Below are 22,086 nucleotides of genomic sequence, written 5' to 3' on the forward strand. Positions count from 1 at the left end.
TGGGCTTTTGGGGAGTAACTAGTGGGTGACAGATCTCTGTCTCTTTGAAATAGATAAAAATTCAGTTTTTAAAAATGAGATGTTAAAAAAGTAGGAGTTAAAGAAGAGGAGTATGGGGACTGGTGCTGTTTCACAGTGGGTTAAAGCCCCAGCCTGCGGCGCCGGCATCCCATATGGACACCGGTTCATGTCCCAGCTGCTTCTCTTCCAATCCAGCTCTGCTGTGGCCTGGGAAAGCAGTAGAAGATAGCTCACGTCCTTGGGAGCCTGCACCCGTGTGGGAGACCTGGAGGAAGATCCTGGCTCCTGGCTTCGGATCAGCTCAGCTCTAGCCGTTGCAGTCATTTGGGGATTGAACCAACAGAATGGAAGACCTCTCTATCTGGCTCTACCTCTCTTTGTAACTCTGTCTTTCAAATAAATAATAATAATAAAAAAGAACACACACACAAAAGAGGAGGAGTATATTTGTTTTCTACAAAGGTAAATAGGTGTTTTCACCAAATTATGGTCATTTCTATGAAACTATCAAACTTTAAGAAATGAGTAAATTTCTGATCAACCTCAAGGAAGGCAGATTTTTTCTCCTAGAAGTCCTAGTTTGTTAAAAGATCTGTAAGCACTTCATATTTATATATATATATATACCTAAAGAAATTTTAAAAATAATGAGTGCATAAATAATCTGTAAAGACAACTTCCTGATTTATTTATGTAAATGTGATTTTAGAATAATGTAAATCTTGATATAACCCCACCCAGAATTGTTTTCTTTTCCCTATAATTATTGGGATAGATATTGATAAAAATGTACTACCTAATAATATGAATCAGCAAGTTAAGGTAAACTGGCTTAGGCTTTAAAAGTTATTTTTGTGGGGCTGGCACTGTGGCGTAGTAGGTTGAGCATCAGCTTGCAGTGCTGGCATCCCATGTGGGTGCCGGTTTGAGTCCCGGCTGCTCCACTTCTGATCCAGCTCTCTGCTGTGGTCTGGGAAAGCAGTAGAGGATGGCCAAGTCTTTGGGCTTCTGCACCCACGTGGGAGACTGGGAAGCTCCTGGCTTCGGATCAGCCCAGCTCCCCTGCTGTTGCAGCCATTTAGGGAGTGAACCAGCAGATGCAAGATCTCTCTATCTCTTTGCCTCTGCTTCTCTGTAACTCTACCTTTCAAATAAATAAATCTTTTTTTTTTTTACGTGATTTTTTTTTTTTTTTTTTTTTTGACAGGCAGAGTGGACAGTGAGAGAGAGAGACAGAGAGAAAGGTCTTCCTTTGCCGTTGGTTCACCCTCCAATGGCTGCCGTGGCCGGCGCGCTGCGGCCGGTGCACCGCGCTGATCTGAAGCCAGGAGCCGGGAGCCAGGTGCTTTTCCTGGTCTCCCATGGGGTGCAGGGCCCAAGCACCTGGGCCATCCTCCACTGCACTCCCTGGCCACAGCAGAGAGCTGGCCTGGAAGAGGGGCAACCGGGACAGAATCCGGCGCCCCGACCGGGACTAGAACCCGGTGTGCCGGCGCCGCTAGGTGGAGGATTAGCCTAGTGAGCCGCGGCGCCGGCTTCAAATAAATAAATCTTAAAAAGAGATTTCCCCTTATCTGTTTCCCATGGTTACAAGCTGTGTTTTGCTATCTGTTTTCACATTATTAACAGGTTTTAGGAATGTAATGAAGAAACTAAATTTTAAGGTCATTAGAGACTTGAATCAGAGTACAAGTATTATACATTTAAGACTCTGAACACAAGATTGAGGGAGTAAATCAGGTGTAGGATTTGGACAGAGTTGGGGCCAGCGCTGTGATGTGGTAGGTTAAGCCTCCGTCTGTGGTGCTGCCATCCTATATAGGTGCCAGTTTGAATCTCAGCTGCTCCACTTCCGATCCAGCTCCCTGCAAATGGCCTAGGAAAGCAGTGGAAGATGGCCCAAGTGCTTGGGCCCTTTGCACCGTGTGGGAAACCCAGAGGAAGCTCCTGGCTCCTGATCAGCCCAGCTCCAGCCATTGGAACCATTTAGGTAGTGACCAGTGGGTAGAAGACTTTCTCTCTCTCTCTCTCTCTCTCTCTCTCTCTCTCTCTCTCTCTGTAACTGCCTCTCAAATAAATAAACCTTAAAAAAAAAAAAAAAGATTTGGACAGAGCTATACCCAGGAAAACAGTACATGTGAGTGAGGGATTTCAGCTCAAACTTGCAAGCTTTATTCAACAGTAGTTAACAGGCATCTCGGCTTTGGAAGATGGGGGGAGGGGCTGAGAAAGATTATTCCATAAAGCAGAAAGCTAGATGTAAAACAGGAACTATGACAGTGACGCTTTGCTGAAGCCGCTAAATGTCCTACTAGCATGTGACAATGACCAGACCTTCACTGGGAGATAAATCTGATGATATGGGGATCTGGGGGCTCTTAGTCTAACAAGATGCTGATTATGGACTTTTGAACTAGATTGCTTATGGTTAATTAAGTTCTGGCTTCAGTACTTAGTAGCGTGTGGCCTTAGGCAAGATCCTTAACCTGTGTCTGCCTCCATTTCCCCCTGTGTGTGATGAGATAATGATAGTTGTAAGGGCTGTGAGTCAGTACAGCTCAGCTAATAGCCACAGGGGGCGGAATCTCAGAGCTGTGGCCAAGGTAACGCTATTCAAAGAAATAGGAAACAATAAAGCAGTTAGGTTTATAAGGCGTCTTTTTAGAGATTGGTAGGAGCACGCATCCTGTGTAATTATTTTTTAACCAATCTGCCTGCCTCTTAAAACTAATCACACTACCCCTGAGAGCTCCCGCTCCTGCTAGATCTTTCCCTGGACAGAGTTCTTCAGCGTGTACGTTTCTCGCCTCGCCTGCGTCCTGGCTTTCTCTGTCCTGGTCGGTACTGGCCCTGCCGCTTTCGACAGCACCCAGATGCCAAGAAAACTACACAACAGCAAAGCAAGATGGCGGAGCTGCCCAGGGCCGTGGGGGCCAGCCAGGCTCTTGCAGGCAGAGTCCCCTGCATGAGTGTCTCGCCTCCATTGTCAGCTGTGTGGTTCCCGCTGTTGGACCCCTTGGTCTTGTTCAGTGACTGTTTGCTGCTGTTGAGGCGGAATGGGGCAGCCACGTGAGACAGTGCCGAGTCCGTAGGCGCAAAGGAAGGGGAGACGGTCATGTTGGTGACCTCCGTGCTCCGTGACCCAACGTCGACCTTGGTGGTAACGGAGTTATTCAGAGAAATGAATCTTGTCCACACACCTGCCGTTAATTCCTTGGAATAAGTGGTCCCGTTTGTGTCTGCAAGCCAGCCTCGAGGTGCGGTGGATGACGGAGCGGGGGGCGTCTGGTTCACCATGGTGGGTTCCTGTTGATCTTCATTCATGGCTTTTAGAATCCTTAGTCTGTCCCACCTGTTAGATGAAGATCGGGTATTTAGGTGTGTCAGAGGCAACTGGCCAAAAACCAGCAAATCTGGGTCGATACCTGAAAGAGAAATAAGGCATCATTCGTTTTTTGTATAAAGATTTTTTGTTTGTTTGAGAGGCAGAGACAGAAAGAAACAGACACATAGAGAGCTCCCATCTATTCGTTCATCCTCTGAATGCCCACAGCAGCCAGGAGCCAGGAACTCCATCCAGGTCTCCCGTGTGGGAGGCAGAAACCCAGCTCCTGCAGCCATCAGCTCTGCCTCCCTGGGTCCACGTTAGCAGGGAGCTGGAACTGGGGCTCAGACATGGGCACTCAATACACAATGGGAGCCTCTGAACCAGTGGGCTGAACACCCAACCCTGTTTGACTTTTCATTTCAGAGAAAACCTGACAGCACGGTTTGGATTTACTGCTGTGACTTAGTGAGCTACATGAAATTCAAGTTCTACCATCCCCTCCTTCCTAAGGGCTTGGAAGCATACTGGCCATACTGGAGTGTATCTTCACTCTCCAAGACACTTTCTGCTTCAAACAAGTGCAGCTACCCCCAGGAGAGGGCTCTGGCTCTGTTTCTGTCAGGCCTTTACACGACCATGCCCAGTGTTAGCCCCGGAGCTGCAGACGCAGTAGCCATCGGAGATCCGATACTTTATTTATTTGACAGGCAGAGGGTGAAGAGGCAGAGAAAGAAAGATTTTCCATCTAATGGATTCTTGAATGGCCACAGTGGCCAGGGCTGGGCCAGGCTGAAGCCTGGCACTCATCTGGCTTCCCACGTGGGTAGCAGGGGCCCAAGCGCTTCGGCCACATTCTGCTGCTTTCTGAGGTGCATTAGCAGGGAGATGGATCAGAAGTGGAACAACAGGGACTCAAACCAGCACTCAGAAGGGATGCCAGGGTCACAGGCGGTGGCTGAACCTGCTGCACCACAACACCGGCCCCGATAGAGCATTATAAGATGCCGTTACATGAGACAGGGCCTGAGAAGTGTAGCTGATCGCATAAACAGAACCTCCAACTTGATCCAAGGTTTCTCTCCTGCCCCTAAACACTGCAGCCCCCGTTTCCCTTCTGACCTGCTTCTGCTCCTGTAATCCGACTTCCACCCTCACCAGTGCCTCTGCGGCCCCGGCTGTTTCCGTTTCCTGATCATCGTGTCTCCTTGCAGAGGGTTCCCTCGTGTCCCTGGTGCCACTGGCTGTCCTCTCTTTGCCATTCCTCTCCCACCCCTCCCTGAGCCCCAGATCCCCTTGGATTTTACCCCAGATGGCTGGCCTGTAACTTCTCTTTGCTCTGCTGGTTCTCGTCTGGTGCAGACCTTTGGTGTGGACTCCAGTCTGCGGCCGGGCCCTGACCCGGCTGTGGGCTCTATGCTGTCTGCAGTCCGTGGTGGCCAGCTCTGCTCTTCACTGCTCACTCCAGCTCCCCCACCGACCTCAGCCCTCACTGACAGCCCTGAAACCCGCATCTCTAAGTGTTTCCTCTTTCTACGACTTCATCCTCCGCTGAAACTGCCCGAAGCCAGACTCCTGACCCCTTCCCCTGGGGCCTCGCTCCCGTGGGTTCCCTCTATGCAAACAGCAACCGACTCCTATCTGCCCTCTCCTCTTGGGGCCTGCCCCCAGGCTCCTCGCGGCAGGTTTTCTCAGCAGCACCCTGCCTTCAATTTCCCTAGACTGGGATCACCAGACCTGTCACCTCCGTTATGCCATTTTCTCATTTACATCCCTTTGTCGCTTTGCTGTTGCGGGCAAAGTCAAACCACAGCTCTGCTGTCCACAGCCCTCTCCTAGCCATATCTTCCTGTCCATTCCAAGCGTCCCCTCCTGCAGCCAGGCCGGTTTTGCTCTCCTGCACTCTGTGCCTGACCCCTGCCAGGAAGCCTCCCTGGGTTGATGAGCTTTCACCCGGGTGCCCCTCCTGGAGCCTTTGACCTGAGGCAGCAGCGTCACCCATTTTCCGTCTGGTCTTGGACGGCTCACACTCGTGGTCAGACTTTGCATGGCAGTCATGTGGTCAGGCACTGGAGGGAAGAGAGGTGCTGGGACCGTCTGCATGGCCAGGCCCAGCCTGCAGCGTGAGAGGTCTGATGAGCGGAAGCTGAGAAAGGAAAGCATCCCTTTTATATTCTGAGGGCAAGCATCTGCTCATTTCTGGTCACTGATTTGCACTCCAAGGTGCATGCAAAGGACAGTTCAACGTGTGTTTCTCTAAAGTAGACTGCACTGCTTGTCTCAGGACCAGTGACAGGCTAGCATGGTCTGGAAGCGGGCCGAGTTTCCCTGCCCTCACACCATTTTTTGTACATTTGAAAGAATATGTTATATGAGAAGCAGAGACAGTGAGAGGAGAGCCATCTCCCATCTGCTGGGTCAGGCCAACACCAGGAGCCTGGGACTCAATCCTGGGGTCCCATGTGAGAGGCAGGGACCCAGACACTTGGGCATCACCTGCTGCCTCCTGGAGTGTGCATTAGCAGGCAGCTGGGGTCAGGAGCAGGGCGGGGACTCAAGCCCAGGCCCTCTTAGGGGATGTGAGTGTCCAAGCGGCAACTCAGCTGCTGCACCCAGTGCCCCCCTCCCTGCTCCCATGCGTCTGTGCAGAGTCCTTGGACGCAAAGTCCATGAACCACGAACTGCCGTTTTCTTAGTTTCCTAGTGGCACCATCAGCCACTGCAGTAGAAATCCCCACTTGGGGGACTGGCGCTATGGCATAGCAGGTAAAGCCCCTGCCTGCAGTGCCGGCATCCATATGGGCACTGGTTTCAGTGCACCCACGTGGGAGACCCAGAAGAAGTCCTGGCTCCTGGCTCCTGGCTCCTGGCTCCTAGGATTGGCCCAACTCTGGCCACTGCGGCTATTTGGGAAGTGAACCAATGGATGGAAGAACCCTCTCTCTCTCTCTCTCTCTCTCTCTCTCTCTCTCTCTGCCTCTGCCTCTCTGTAACTCTTCCTTTCAAATAAATAAATCTTGTTGGGGGGGGGGATCCCTACTTGGGCTCTTCCTCAGGGTTCCCAAGATAGATGAAATTTAGTACTTAACCTCAGCCAGTGGTGAACAGTTTGTTCGCGGCTGGAATGAACTCACCCAGCAGAACATGCCCAGCTAAGGGGACTCTCCTTTGAGTTTCTGCCCTGGATGTCCAAAACGTTCCAGACTGAGAGCCCTGGAAAATGATGAGTCTGGGCCTCGTGCACGTTTATTGCAGCCAGATTCCAGGCTATACGTTTGGCTCTCCTTGAGTCTTACCCACCCCCTTCAACAGTCTGGAACGAGGGCACCGTTACCGCCTGTTATGTTGTACAGGATGGCGCTGGGCCCGGGCTCCAGTATGCAGCTCTCCAGCGTGGGGCAGTGGACATGGAGGCAGTTGATGTTGTCGTGCACCGGGTCGTGGTGGAAGACAGCCACGTTGCAGGAGACTGGAAGGGAAGCAGGCAGGACGCATCAGCGCGTGTTCTTTTTTTTTTTTTTCTTTTTTTCTTTTAAGATTTATTTATTTACTTGAAAGTTAGAGTTACAGAGAAAGGGGGAAAAACAGACAGACGGAGAGAGAGAGAGAGAGAGAGAGAAAGAAAGAAAGAAAGAAAGAAAGAAAGAAAGAAAGAAAGAAAGAAAGAAAGAGAGAAAGAGAGAGATGACCTTAAGATGGGTGCACAGAGAGACATGGTATCTCTGACCGAAACGGATGGAGCTGCTGAGAAATGTGCCTTTTGGGATGCAGTGAAATAGTTTGAAGCCAGGAGCCAGGAGCTTCATCCCGGTCTCCCACGTGGGTGGCAAGGGCCCAAGGAATTGGGCCTTCGTCCTCTGCTTTTCCCAGGCCATTAGTGGGGAGTGGGATTGGAAGTGGAACAGCCAGGACAGGAACCAGCACCGGTATGGGATGCCGGGGTCACAGGCAGCAGCTTTACCCACTATGCCACAGTTCTGGGCCCCATGCTTGTGGTCCTGATTTCAGGGCTTCATGAGTTCTGGGTAACTTGCGTTTCCCTCAGGGGTCAGACTTCTACGGAACAGCGGGGACCACGGATCCTGCTTCTCGGGAGGCCAGAAATGCCTTCGTCAAGAGCACACCGCTTGATTTTCTCTAAGTAATCCCTCACTCGCTCCATTGCGCATGGGACAACCTGCGGTCGTTACTTCTTAATCCCAGGGTTCTGTGTTCTTGGAAGTCAGTCGACAAAACCTTTGGGTGGGGGGGTGGGGTGTGTGTGTCATACTTCCAGGTGCAGTGCCCCCGTGGAACGCCAAGGGGGTCACCAGATGGAGAGATAGGAAAACTCACAGGGAATCCGATGCTGTCACAGAAGATTCGGGAGTAACAGGAAGGGCAAACAGTAACCAACCACTGCTTTCACAGAGAAGCCTAGCTGGTGGGAGGGAGCAGGCCACGTGAACTTGACCTTGGCCCCAGCGGCAGGTCTGCTTTAGCCCCAGCCCCGTGTGCAAAACCACATCGCAGGAAAGCCTGATGGGTGTGAATAAAAGAGGCGGGGAGTGGGTCAGCATGTGGATCCTAGTGGCGGGGCAGGGAGGGGGGGCGTCACTTGTTCATGCCGGCTCCCCTTTCCTAAGCAAGGGGGCTCCTTAAAGTTTATTGTTACTTCTGGACAACCTGAAGTCCGATCTGTCCAGTGCCAATCCCCAGTGTATCTCCGTGACACATGCAGTACAACAGGAACCATGGAATCTGAGCTACACACTGGTCAAAGGTATCAACTTTCTTAATAAAATGGGATGACAGAGGGGTCATGTGCCCCTGCCAGACCTCAGCTACTGTGGCGTTGCTGCTGGCAGCCCTTGTGTGACTTCTGAGTGCAGAGAACTGAGGTGCATACATCTGCACCTGACTTCTGGGACACCCTCCTGTTTGTGCACCCTGCATTCTTCCAGAAGGAGAAAGACTAGGAGGACAGTAACCACTAATATATTACTAACACATTGTAGCTTACCAATGCATTCCAGAGAGCTGTGTTGTAGAGTGTGGAGGAAATGAACCAAAGAACCATTTAAGTTTGATACATTGAAATTTCCCAGAAGAAAGGGTTTGATGCTGCTGCTGTCCGGGAATGATTTTCAAAGGAGGCCTGCATGCCTGCGTCCCAGCTGCGAGCTGGGTCTCGGCTTCAGGCTGAACAGAGGCTGCTGTGCCTTGCTGCCCTTCCTTCTGCAAGAGAGCATGTGGGCCCGCTGGCAGCTGCAGCAGCTCTAGAACATGACGCTGTCGAGGCTGCGCAGGGTCCCCCCGCGTGCATGGACCAGCCGGTCCGTTTATACCCTAGGAAAATACAGGAAAGCTCTGGCCTCTCCCTTGCCTTCCCCAGGGAGGGGCTCCGGGGAGTGCGAGGCCACGGGAAGGCATAACTGTGGCATGCTGCTTTCTCCCCAGGGTTCTTTCTCCCCTTGCTCACTTCCTTGCCATGTTTGTGCCTGGTGAAGCTTTGGAGGCGTGGCCCTGCGTTTCTCACGCCGAGGTCTCCGCGCAGAGCAGCGTGTTTGCTCTCTCCAAGGCGCTCCAGCTCTCCTCTTGGAAATCCTGTCTGCGGAGAGGGGTCCCAGGCCTCGGCAGTTCCTAAGCTGGTACGAAAGCACGGAAAGAAAGTGCGGAACAACCAACCCAGGGAATTACTTTAAAGTGCTGCATTGCTTTTGCTCTTCCTTTCCAAGTAGCTTTAAAATCTTGGGGAAAGAGAAAAGTAAATGAGAAATAAAAGTCTTTAGGCATTTGCAACTTGAAATGCTGCCACTTGCAACTGTTTTCTAATGGCAGGGCTTGAGCATATGGTATATAGGTTGCTTACACCCAGGCCATATTATAGATTAAAAAAAAACATTTTAGGAGCATTTGACAACATGATTTTTTTTTTCTACTTGGCATGTATGTGGCTGCTTCCCTCCATAGCATCAATCAGTCAGGATTCCTTTCACACAGACCACATTTGGTCAGCCCACATTTTCAGCATCTGACCTGAGACATGTAGCATCAGAGGAACTCTTTGAGAAGGAAATCATGAGCGTCTTAAAAAGCCACGCTCGCTTATCTGGGGCCACTGCATTACGCCGCCGCCAGCTCCCTCTCCCGCCCTTCCCGGCAGTCCCCTGGCGTGCACCTGCCCCGTCCCGCACCCACCTTCCTTCCGCAGGCAGCAGCTCCTGCCACACCTCTGGCCCGTGCTCTCCCAGTAGTACCTCAGGAACTGGGCGCCCCGCTTCTGCGACTCCTCCAGGTCGATCAGGAGCCCCGGGAAGCGCCGGATCCAGCAGTCCCTGTAGAACACGGTGGGCGAGCAGAGGGTGTCGCAGGGCCGGCCGGCGCCCAGGAGCAGGATCGCGGCTGTGGCCACCACAGCCACGTGCATGTCTCGGGGCGGCGGGGCCGGCGGGAGAGAAGGGGCTCAGAGGCGTGCACGCGTGCTCTGGGCTGGAGTGCGGCCTGCACAGCGCAGCGTGGGTCAAGGCCGGACTGGAGACGCGGATTCGCTCCTCTGCTTTTCTTCTGCTCTGACAGTGAAGTCCCAGGCGCCGTTACAGAGCCCGCACAAAGACAGGTGGAAATTCAAGTCCACAGTCTTTCTGGGCAAGACAATCCCGGAGCCGCTTAGCTTGGTGAGGGCTCGGGTCCAGCAGACACTAGGCGCCTTCTGCGCGCACCTCTGCTGCCTTTTGAAGGAGCTTGTTTAAATCCCGGGTGTTCAAGTTCACTGGAAAATCTGCTTCCGTACGGCTGCTTTTTTTTTTCCCATAAAAATCTGGAAAAGTCAATAAAAATTGAAACGGATCAAATTTTAAGTTTGTAGTGATGGGAAAACATTGAACCTAGGTCCTGGGTCCTGGTCACTTCTTGGGGGCCAATCACAAGCTTTATTTAAGGGGAGACTACAGAGCCAGCCATGGGGATGTGTTCAGAATGCAGAATGCAGACGGCTACAACGCTGCGGCGGAATTGGATCTGTACTGTTCCACCGAAAGCAGGAAGCATGGCTCACAGACTGTGAAAGGTGCCAGGTGGGGATTACCCAGTGTATTTTCTGATATTCATGCTTGCAGGTTACCGGGGAGATGTCCTTAAGATGAGCATACAAGGCCGGCGCCGCGGCTCACTAGGCTAATCCTCCACCTAGCGGCGCCGGCACACCGGGTTCTGGTCCTGGTCGGGGTGCTGGATTCTGTCCTGGTTGCCCCTCTTCCAGGCCAGCTCTCTGCTGTGGCCAGGGAGTGCAGTGGAGGATGGCCCAAGTGCTTGGGCCCTGCACCCGCATGGGAGACCAGGAGAAGCACCTGGCTCCTGCCATTGGAGGGTGAACCAACGGCAAAAGGAAGACCTTTCTCTCTGTCTGTCTGTCTCTCTGTCTCTCTCTCTCACTGTCCACTCTGCCTGTCCAAAAAAAAAGATGGGCATACAGAGAGACACGATATCTCCGTCCAGACCGGAACGGAAGGAGCTGCGGAGAAATGTGCCCTTGGGATGCAGTGAAATAGTTTGAAATTTCCTTACACAGATGGAATTGCTCCACTTGCGGTGCCAAAATCCTAGAAAAGCCAGTGGAAGTGGTCTCTTGCTCTCATGAAGCTTGTGGGATCCGTATCCCATGGTGTCCAGGACTGCAGGTTAGTGAATTCAGAGAGTAAACTGCTGTCTGTTTCGTATCCACTTTTATGTGACACATTAGTGATAATCAGCTTTTGGCATAAAGTACTGTTACAAAGAGAGCTGGAATGTTGGAGTCAGGTGCATTGGGAGTGGGGGGTCGTAGATGGCAGAGGCAAGACACAGCCTCTCGCCTGTAGTCCATTTCTCTCCTACCTTCTGCACAGTGAGTCATTCACTCAGCCAGGAACTGTTAACATTCTTTGAACTTGGATCTCTCCATCCGTTTCCTAGTCAGAGGCAGCCCACTTCTCCCATGTCTGTTGACTTTTAGAAGCAGAACAATAATACTCAGTACTGAGGAGGAAAATACATGAAACTGAATAACTAAAACTCATTTCACTTTTCTTCCAAGCAAATCTTGTGTGCGAACTCCGAGCCTTGCACAGGCGCCTACTGTGTGCTCCACTCTACGGAACTTCTTGTAGAAAAAGCAGGTTTCAGTGGGTTTCCTGCCAGCACCCCTGCTGCCCCATCTGTGCACAGAGGAGCAGGAGGCGGGACGTCCCAGTGGCCATGTCAGGGGCAGAAGGAACAAAAGGTTGCTTCTTGTGTTTCCATGAGATTCCTTGCTGTTGTTAGGACATGCCCTTGGGGCATAAACTGGAGTGACCACATTCTGCCCCTGTGACCTCCTGGCCACACTGCATGTCCTCCTTTTTCTTCTGCAACACAGGATTCCTTGTAGCTTTCCTGTGCCCTGCAGGGGTAATGGAACAATACACAATTGTGTAACTCCCTTGCTGGCACAGGGTATTCAAATAGATGTCAAAGTTTTATTTTAGTGCATTCTTAAAGGCTTAAAATTTTTTTTATTTATGATTTATTTATTTATTTGAGAAGGGAGAGAGAAAGCAAGCTCACTCCTCGGCCTCCCCCTCCCCCCATTATGCAGGTTCACTCCCAATGCCCATAATTGAATCTGGGAGCCTGGAACTCAATCCAGGTATCCCACGTAGGTGGCACGGCCCCATGACCAGAGACCTGCTCATCACCTGGTGCCTCCAGGGTACACATTAGCAGGAAGCTAGAGTCAGGAGCTGGAGCTGGGAAGTAAACCCAGGAGCTGCAAATTGGAACACAGTGTCCTAGATTGTGTCTTAACCTCTTGGCCAAAGACTCGCCCCAAAACTTCATTTTAGAGGATCTACCAGGTCCAATCCCAAACCCTGTTTAAAATGTTTCAAACACATTTTTGTGATGATTACATGAACACTCAGTTTGGGAACAGGTAACTTCTTGGTTCAAGTAACTTGAAAAGGAAGAGTAGAAACGGTCGGCATGGGGGAGGGAGGATTGGCAACAGTTTCACAGCTGGTCCTCCTGGGATGAACTTGTAGAGAAACACACAGGACCACTGCATTATGACAACATGGTGATATCTTGTAATTCCTTCCGATGACATGCTCTTTAAGAAAATATTTATTTGAGAGCTACAGTTAAAGAGAGAAGGGCAGAGAGAGAGAGAAAGAAATTGAGATTCCATCTGCTGGTGCACTCCCCCAAAGGGTCCCAATAGCCAGAGCTGGGAGGCCAAATAGAGGAGGCAGGAGCTTATTCCAGGTCTCCCATGTGGGTGCAGGGCCCCAAGCACTTGGGCCATCTTCCACTGCTTTCTTAGGCACATTAGCAAGGAGCTGGGTTGGAAGGAGAGCAGCTGGAACATGAACCAGTGCCCATATGAGATGCTGGTGTCAGAGGTGGTGGCTTAACCTGCTGTGCCACAGCGCCAGCCCCCAGTGACATGCTCTTGATAGTCATTGAGAAATGAGATACAGGGGCTGGTGTGTGGCACAGAGGGTTAAGCCCCTGCCTGCGATGCCAGCATCTTATATGGGTACTGCTTTGAGTCCTGGCTGCTCCACTTCTGATCCAGCTCCCTACTAATGCACCTGAGTAGGCAGAGGAAGACAGCCCAAGTGTTTGCCCCTGCCACCCATGTAAGTGGGAGATCTGGATGGAGTTCAGACCTGGCTATTGAGGCCATTTGGAAACTGAACCAGCGAATGGAAGATCTCTCTCCCTCTCACTGTAACCCTTTCATGTAAGTAAACAAATCTTTAAAAAAAAGTAAATGAGTTCCATATCTTAAAAACCTCTAATCTCCCCCAGGGGCATGATTCAAGAGCTACTGTGGGGTCCAGGACTCCCAGCTTCCAAGTGTCCCAGGTGAGACTTGGAGACCTAGGAGACCTAGGAGACAGAAACCAATGGAAGTTTTGCCCATGTGAGGATGCTCAGCCTGAATGGAACAGAGCTATGTTAACACCGTGTACTACTTTTATTTAAGTCACCCCATATGCTTTGATTATTTGTTAGAGGAAGCAATATTTTCATGAAGCCTAGAGATAATATTTTGGGTTTTATGTAAATAAAGGAGTTTCCGTTGCTTTGACTTTACATTTCTGGCTTAACAGAAACTGTACTGTGTGATTTATTAAAACCTTTGGATCTTTGATGACCCTCCCAGCCCTAACTGAGGGGACTGTCAGAGTGGGGGCCTAGAGGCGGCAGGATCAGGGCCTGGAATTGTGAGCCTGACACCCCAGATTCCTCGTCCCACCGGCTCCTGCCCTGACCACGTGACTGCGCTCGAATTGCCCTTCTAACGCACATCACTCACTCACTGTGAGTCACTGCTCCGCTTTACAAAGGTAAGAAAACACCGGTCAGGGGCTTATCTGTGACACTTGGGAAACAAAGGCATCCTTTGGCACAGTGTCTGCAGAGACAGAGGAGGGACTGAGGGCTGAGCCACTGAGTCTAGCGTTGTCGCTCACTGTAGCACAACACACTGCCAGGGCTGAGTGTCTTTGATGCAGGGGTGCCTCCCGGCAAACCCCCCTGGGGTAAGGCCTGGTGCTGGTGGGCAGGGTGGGCGGTGCATGTTCCCTTCCCAAAGAATCTGCTCCATCCAAGGTCACTCACTTCCCACCCCACACCTAGAATGTCTCCCTGCATCCTCCTGGGGAGTGGCGGTGTCACAGGTGGGTGTGGGGTGGGGTTCTGTGAGTGATGACTTCAAGGCCTGGTCAAACAGGGTGAACGGCTAGAAGTGTTCCAAGGGATCGCAGAAAAGAACTGAGCAGGGCAAATCACAGATCTGTTTTTGTCTCCTTTCTTGTTCCCAGGAAGGCAAGAACCTACCAGCATGATTTGTGTTGCTTAAATTTTAGTTCCTTATTCCTGGTGTATCATAAAGCAAAAAAGACACAACACCTCAGTATGAAGCAGTAAAATTACACAGTGAGAAGTAAAAATGTAACTACTCAGTGGAGTTCATATTTCATTGCCAAGACGTTGTTTTTTTTTTTTTTTTTTTTCCAGTGCTTCACTTTCTCCTTTTCCTAGCATAAAACATTCATCAGCATGATGGGGCTGTATCTCAGTTTGAAAGGGGGAGATGCACTTAGGAAGAAGTTACTATGTAACAACTCGCCATTCAAGAAGAAAGCTCAAGCCTGTAATTAAAAAACAGAAATCCAGATCCATACTCAGTTTACAAATCTTGGCCTGGAGAAGTTACATTTTGTTGCTATTGTTGGAAGGAAAGAAGGAGCAAACCCTCTGCCCGCCCCCCCCCCCCCCAAATCCTGGTCCCTTACCCTTCTCCTTGTCAGAAGACAAAAAGAGCAAGTTTAGTGCAAAGACCTCAATTTGGGGGGTAGGCACTGTGGTGCTGCTTGAGATGTCAGCATCTCACACTGGAGTTCTGGGTTCAAGTGTCACCGCGGCTTCCAGTCCAGCTCCCTGCTGATGCACACCCTGGGAGGCAGCAGGTGTTGACTCAAGTCCTTGGGCCCCAGCCACCCACTGGGAGACCCGGATGAAGTCCCCAGCTACTGGCTTCCAGCTGTCCCAGTGCCAGCTGTGTAACTCCCAGCATCTGGGGGAGTGAACAGTTGGTTTGAAGATCTTGCTCTTTCTCTTTGTGTAGCTCATTGAAAAAAAAAAAATTTTTTTTTTTTAATTTGAAGATCTCATTTGGCTTTCTGTGCTTCTGGAATCAGGCAACAGATCATTCCATAAAATGCAATGACTGTCTCCATGGTCCAAGTAGAAGAGGTTTGTAGCGGAAACAGACAAGGAGCCAGCATTTGAGGTTCCGTTCTTGACAACCTTTCTTGTAAAGGTTAAAGCACAGGCGGCTTTCCTACTAAGGCTGACTCCAGCCAGCCTGCCTGGATACTTGGTCACCATCTCTCTCTCTCCTGGGAGGTCAGCAAGCCACCTGGGGTGGGACCCACTTGGATTTGGCCTAGGGGGCGTGCAGCATGGCTGACTCCACTTTGGTCCATCCAGTGCAGGAGCTCGGTCCACACTAGTGGCCTCCTACAGATCTTACTGAACATATTGTCAAAGGGCAGATCTTAACTGGCTTTATTTTGGATCCTAGATTCAAGCAACACTTCATTCCAGAAAATAGAGTAACTGTTCCGGTGAGCCATGCAAAGCCTGCTTTTACAGAGAAGGGGTTGAAGAGAGCAGAAACAAAAGGATTAAGATGGGGCGTGTGTGTGTGGGTGGGTGGGTGGGGGCTTCGTGATCAACCAACTGCAACTGGCTGTTAGGGCCACCTGGTTGTGTGATGGAAGGGTCTCAGCCTGGTGAAGTGACCTTGAGCGTGAGTGACTCCATGACAGTGAGGAGTTTAGTCCAAACCAGCGGCCTTCTGTGATTTTTATTTAACGCTATTCAAAGGCACTGTCACCAGACTGTCCCTCTCCGAAGTCAGGAGCGCTGATGGTAGAGGTGAGTCTTCTAACAGCCACGTGCAGTGTTACAGTTGTCTGAATCCTAACGGAGGTGCTGGTGTCAACCCTAACAAAAATAAGGGAAGCTAGGGTTCTGACCGCTGCTGCTGGACAGTGACGACCCCAAGAGTCCGCTTGAACCACGCGGGCTTGCACAAAGGGCACTAACACAAAACGGACTTGTGCAAGGACCTCCGCGCGGTCACTGGCTGGCACCCCGTTCCTGGTCAAAGCGTCTTCTGGGAATCCTCGATTTTGCCCTTAAAAACCTCCCCTGGCTTTGCCCCCCTGGCGCCCGCCCGCAGCTCCCCGGGTGGCGCGCGGGGCTTCCCCTCGCCGTGGGATCCGCAGATCTGGCCTTGACTGTACCATCTTTGTGTTTGTCAGCAACCGAGAGGACGCGGAAAAGCACAGGGTTTTGCCTCCTAGTTCTTACGGGGGGGGGGGGGTAGGACAAGGAGGTGGTGGGAAAACCTGATTCTAAAACAGAGGGCACGTGGGCTGACTTCACGGACACGAGGGGGACCGCGGCTGTCCCTGAAGAGAGACGAGGACGCCGGACCCCAGACCACCTGGGCCGCCGGCCGGGCCCTTCTCCCACAAGATGGCTCCTGCTCGACGACCACACCGGACAGGTGGCTCCGGGCGCCTGGGCCTTGAGGGGGCGACCCCCCGGTTTGGCCCCCGGACCCGGAACTCTCTTCAGCCCTTCCTTGTCACGCTTGCTCCCCCTTCCTTCGCCCTGAGCGAGCGGCCGGCTCCGGGCTCCCCCGCGTCGGGCCGCCGGCGTCCCCGCAGCCCGGCCCCGGCCCGCACCTGCCCGCGCGCCCCCCACGCCGGGTCCAGCCGCGGCGCGGCCGGCGGGCGGAAGTGCGAGGGCCGGCGGGGGAGGAGGCTGCCGGCGGCCGGCTGCGGGCTGGGATTCCCTCCCCGCCTGACGCGGCGGCCGGGGGAGCCCGCGCGCGGCGGCCCGGCCTTTTTTGGTGCTGAGGGAGCCCCGCAGGCTGGGCCGCCCCCGGGGGTGGTGGTGGTGGTGCTGAGGAGCTCGGCCCGAGTCCCCGTCGCCGCCGTCGCCGCCGCCCGGGAGGAGGGGCTGCCCGGGAAGCCGGGCGCAGCCGCGGCCGCCCTCGCCCGCCCGCGCTCCGGGCCGCCCTGCCGTGGCGCGCCCCGCGCGGCCCCGGGCTTGCGCGCAGAGCTGGCGGGCAGCGGCCCCGCGCGCGGCGGCTCAGCCATGTCGGCCGAGGAGGTGGTGCAGATCCGCCTGGAGGGCCGCTGCTACCCGGTAAGCAAGAGGAAGCTCATCGAGCAGAGCGACTACTTCCGCGCCCTCTACCGCTCCGGCATGCGCGAGGCCCTGAGCCCGGAGGCCGGCGGCCCCGAGGTGCAGCAGCTGCGCGGCCTGAGCGCGCCGGGCCTGCGGCTCGTGCTCGACTTCATCAACGCCGGCGGCGCCCGCGAGGGCTGGCAGCTGGGCCCGCGCGGGGACAAGGGCGGCGCGGGCGATGGCGAGGAGGAGCTGGACGAAGCGAGCCTGCTCGCCGCGCTCGTGGAGGCGGCTTCCTTCCTGCAGGTCACGTCCCTGCTGCAGCTGCTGCTGTCCCAGGTGCGGCTCACCAACTGCCTGGAGCTGTACCGCCTGGCGCAGGTGTACGGCCTGCCCGACCTGCAGGACGCCTGCCTGCGCTTCATGGCCGTGCACTTCCACGAGGTGCTGTGCAAGCCCCAGTTCCACCTGCTGGGGTCGCCTCCCCCGGCTCCGGGGGACGTCAGCCTCAAGCAGAGGCTGAGGGAGGCCCGGATGACGGGGACCCCGGTCCTGGTGGCCCTGGGGGACTTCCTGGGCGGCCCCCTGGCGCCGCACCCCTACCAGGGGGAGCCGCCGTCCATGCTCAGGTACGAGGAGATGACTGAGCGCTGGTTCCCGCTGGCCAACAACCTGCCCCCGGACCTGGTCAACGTCAGGGGCTACGGCTCGGCCACTCTGGACAACTACCTCTTCATCGTGGGCGGCTACAGGATCACCAGCCAGGAGATCTCCGCTGCGCATTCCTACAACCCCAGCACCAACGAGTGGCTCCAGGTGGCTTCCATGAACCAGAAGAGGTAGGCGCCTGGCCCGGGGCTGCTGCTGGGCGTGCAGCTCCCTGGTCCACTCCTTCCGTCGTTGCTCCAGGGTTTGCTGGGCAGCCCCCTGGGGGTGTGCTGAGGGTGGGGGAGGGATGACACCCCCGGAGCCGGGCTGGCTCTGGCGTTGGCGGGGTTCCCAGCGAGCAGAGGCCCCGGGAGGATGAGGTCAGCCAGCGCGCCTGGGTGGCTGCCTTGCAGGTCTTGTGTTCTTAAGCAACACGATTTTCCTCCTGGTGGGAAAAACAATGTGGCTTCCTAGAAGGGCCTGTTTATTTAAAAAAGGCTGCTGTTTAAGTTTCATCTTTACAGATGTTTCCTTCTTTTTAGTTTTCAGGTTCTGATGGTGATTCTAAAGACACACTGGACAGTTACCTGTCATGCTGACTTGGGGTGCCTTTTTTTTTTTTTTAACCTGTCAGTGACTTTGAAGCTTTTCACCCTAGAGCACCAATATATGATCAGGACACAGTCCCTGGAAAGTGACCAGAATTTGCTGTGTAGGATTCTGTCTTAGTTTTTGTTCTCTCTTTTGCTTCTTCCTTCTCAGTGTCATTGACCCAAAGGGTGAGCCTGGCGGTAGTCACCTGTGGAATTGGAATCCAGCCACCCTAGCTGTACTCAGGGCGCTGGTTCTCGGACCCAGTCGGATACCAGTCCTGAAGCCTTCTATGAGATGGCAGTGTTTGACATAACCTCTGCGTGTCCTTTCCCCCGCCCCAAACATTTTATGTCTTCTCTAGATTGCCTGTAATGCCTGTGGTATGAATGCTGTGTACATGATAGTTGATTTATTTATTTATTTGAGAGGTAGCGTTACAGAGACGGAGAGGAAGAGACAGACAGAGGTCTTCCATCCACTGGTTCACTCCGCAAATGGATGTACCAGCTGGATCTGGGCCAACCTGAAGCCAGGAGCCACGAGCTTCTTCTGGGTCTCCCACAAGGGTACGGAGACCCACACCCTTGGGCCATCTTCCATTGGTTTCCCAGGCCATTAGCAGAGAGCTGGATTGGAAGTGGAGCAGCTGGGTTTTGAACTGGCGCCCAGTTGGGTCTTGAACCAGCACTCATATGGGATGCAGGTGCCACAAGTGGAGGCTTCACCCTGCTACACCACAGCGCTGACTGTATGCTGTATGTTTTAAGGGAACAAGAGAGAAATTCTGTACACCTTCTGTACACCCGTGATTTTTGGTTTGGGTGTTGTCTCCCCTCATTTGGCTCCATAGAGATGGAGGGCCGACTGTATTCCTATCACCCCTACCATCTCCCTACCAGGTCTACAAACTCCACAATGACTTGAAGAAAGGAAAAAAAAAAAAAAAAAGGCAACATGGGGCCTGCGGTGGGTGGGCAAGTAGTAGAGAAAGGGGCCAAGCTGAGAGCAGGTACAGGAAGAGGTGGTGGGGCGGGGGGAGGAAAGGAGAGAAGGAGGGAAGCAGCTTCCTTTTGCTATCGACATCTTTATACGTCTGCCTGGAAGCGTGGAGCAGGGACTGCAGGCCTCACAGTGTGGGGAGTCCTCGTCACAGGTGCTGGACTCGGGGATGGGTTCTGCCACACCGCAAAATTCGCTTTGCAAAGTATGCTGCTTTCCTGGTGACACAGAACAGCGGAGTCACTGGAAATAGGAGAGTGCAGAGAAACCCAGACTGTTGCTCCCGCCGCCTCCTAGAGGCAGTAACTGCAGAGCAGCACGTTTTCTTCCAGCCTCTTTTATTTTTAAATTTGTACTTTTTATTTGAAAGATAGAGCGAGAGTGTCAGTTCTCACCTCCTGGTTCACTCCCCCAGTACCCTAACAGCCAGAGCTTGGCCATGCTAAGCCAGGAGCCAGGTCTCCCATGTGGATGGCAGGGACCCAAGGACTTGAGCCATCACCTGCTGCCTCCCAGGGTGTGCGCTGGCAGGAAGCTGGGTCAGAAGCAGAGATGGGACTCGATCCTGGGCACTGCAACGTGGGACGTGGGCAGCTCAACCCACTGTGCCACAATGCCTGCCTCCAAAAGTTGTTTTTTCCTCTGTACAAATCCTTGGTAGTACTTTTTTAAAATACATTTTTATTTTTTTTCTTTTCTCTCTCTCTCTTTTTTTTTTTGAAAGGCAAAGAGGAAAATCTGCCACCTGCTGGTTCATTCCCCCAGTGCCTGCATCAGCCTGGACTGGGCCAGGCCAAAGCGAGGAGCTGGGAGTCCAGTGCAGGTCTCCCGCGTTGGTGGCAGGACCCGAGAACTTCAGCCATTACTTGCTGCCTCACAGGGTGCACGTTAGCAGGAAGCTGGAATCTGAAGCAGAGCCACTCGATATGGGACGTTTGCATCCCAGGAGGCGGCGTCTGCTGTCCCAAGCGCCCACCCTCCTTCATATTCTTTGCCTTTTTTTCCTGGGAATTGTCTTTCTATGCTTTTAAACAAGAAAATTGGAGCCACTGGCATACATACTTTTCAGGAAACTTGTCAATGACATGAAAAACGACAGAGTGAAAAATATGTGTATGGACATATTGAAATATTCTAAATATACAAACATCTATAAATTTATAATTGCATGGTTATGTAAAGATGTTGATAGCAAAAGGAAGAATATATAGGAGTACTCAGTGCGCAGAGGGGTAACACCTTGCAGGTGCCATCAGGGGGTGCGCTTTGTTGTGGCACTTGGTGTTTCTGCTTAGCAGTCTACTTTTTTTTTTTTTTTAAAGATTTATTTATTTGGTAGTCAGGGGTGGGATGTCTTCCATCCTCTGGTTCACGCCCCAACTGACCACAATGGCCGGAGCTGGGCCAATCAGAAGCCAGGAGCCAGGAGCTTCTTCTGGGTCTCCTACATGGGTGCAGGGGGCCCAAGGAGTTGAGCCATCTTCTGCTGCTTTCCCAGGCTATAGCAGAGAGCCAGATTGGAAGCGGGACAGCTGGGATTCAACTGGTACCCATATGGGATGCCGGCACTGCAGGCGATGGCTTTACCTGCTGTGCCACAGCGCCGGCCCCTTAGCGGCGGGCTTTACTGAGTTGCTTTCCATGTCAGCAGATGCAGGCCTCTCTCCCTGCTAATGCACTGAAGCCTTGAGAAGGTTCCCTAATGTGATCAGCCCTTCCCTTGTTCATGAACCTCAGGTTGCTTCTGTGTGCCATTATAAACAGCGTTACATTGAGCACCCCTTAGGGGTGTATATTCGGCTTAAGTGAGTTAATTCCAGATGTCACATTCCTGGCATCCCTGGGCAGGTGGGGTAAAGTGTATGCACATTTGACATTTGGGTGCCTCCTGCCAAATTACCCATCCAGAAATTCTTCTGATTTTCTCTCTACCAATGGTGTTTGACCTGCCAGTTCCCTGTACGCTTTCCAAGACCAGATATTATCATGTGCACCCCCACCCCAGTCTGATGGACAGAAGCACTGGTGGGATTTTTCCCTGGTTAGAAGGGAGATTGTTCTTTTCCTATCTTTATTGGCCATTTGTATTTCTTTCCTGAATGCTTTTTGCCAGGTTTTCCAAACTTGGCTTATATTTTTCTTGTTTGAGTAGTTCCATGTACGTTTACGGATCTCTTTTGTCAGGTAGTGTTGTACAGTTATTTTGTATTGGAGAACTGCTGCCCCATAGTGCCTTCTCAGCTACAGTAATTCCCAGGTGGAAGTCAGAACTTGGTGTTCCCAACTGAATACCCCAATTTATTTTTAAGAGTTATACATTTATTTGAAAGGCAAAGTGATAGGGAGAGAGACAGATTCCCCCATCTGCTGGTTCATTCTCCTACAGAACACGACGGGTGTGGGGGACAGGGGACAGGCTGAAGCCAGGAGCCTAGAACTCCATCCAGGTCATGCATATGGATGGCAGAGGCCTAAGCATTTGGACACCTTCTGCTGCTTTCCTAGGCACTTTTTTTTTTTTTTTAAGATGTATGTATTTATTTGAAAGGCAGATTTACAGAGAGTGAGGGAGAGACAGAGAGAGAGAGGTCTTCCATCTATTGGTGCACTCCGCCAGTGGCTGCAGTGATCGGAGCTGGGCCAATCTGAAGCCAGGAGCTAGGAGCTTCTTCGGGTGTCCCATGTGGGTGCAGGGGGCCAAGAAGTTGGGCCATTTTCTGCTGCTTTCCCAGGTGCATCATCAGGGAGCTGACTCAGAAGTGGAGCAGCTAGGACTTAAACTG

The 22,086-nt window shown here is 52.6% G+C and overlaps 2 protein-coding genes across 2 annotated transcripts in view; one reads left to right on the forward strand and one right to left on the reverse strand.

The window, feature by feature from the left end:
* Positions 1-1,994: 1,994 nt before the first annotated feature.
* MANSC4 (MANSC domain containing 4) lies at positions 1,995-10,126 on the reverse strand. Its single transcript, XM_002712727.5, has 3 exons — positions 9,527-10,126; positions 6,681-6,815; positions 1,995-3,446 (listed from the first exon to the last, which is right to left on the reverse strand). Exons 1-3 carry the CDS (start codon positions 9,753-9,755, stop codon positions 2,809-2,811), a joined length of 1,002 nt encoding a protein of 333 aa, XP_002712773.1. The 5' UTR covers positions 9,756-10,126; the 3' UTR covers positions 1,995-2,808.
* Positions 10,127-16,948: 6,822 nt separating this feature from the next.
* The window catches only part of KLHL42 (kelch like family member 42), a 28,616-nt gene continuing 23,478 nt past the window's right edge, over positions 16,949-22,086 (forward strand). The window contains exon 1 of the mRNA XM_002712726.5: positions 16,949-17,901. Within this exon, the coding sequence (XP_002712772.1) occupies positions 17,030-17,901 (872 nt within the window). The 5' untranslated portion in view covers positions 16,949-17,029. The remainder of the gene's footprint in view (positions 17,902-22,086) is intronic.

Source organism: Oryctolagus cuniculus, chromosome 9 (assembly GCF_964237555.1).
Source record: "Oryctolagus cuniculus chromosome 9, mOryCun1.1, whole genome shotgun sequence".
In the NCBI taxonomy this organism is placed as follows: Eukaryota; Metazoa; Chordata; class Mammalia; order Lagomorpha; family Leporidae; genus Oryctolagus; species Oryctolagus cuniculus.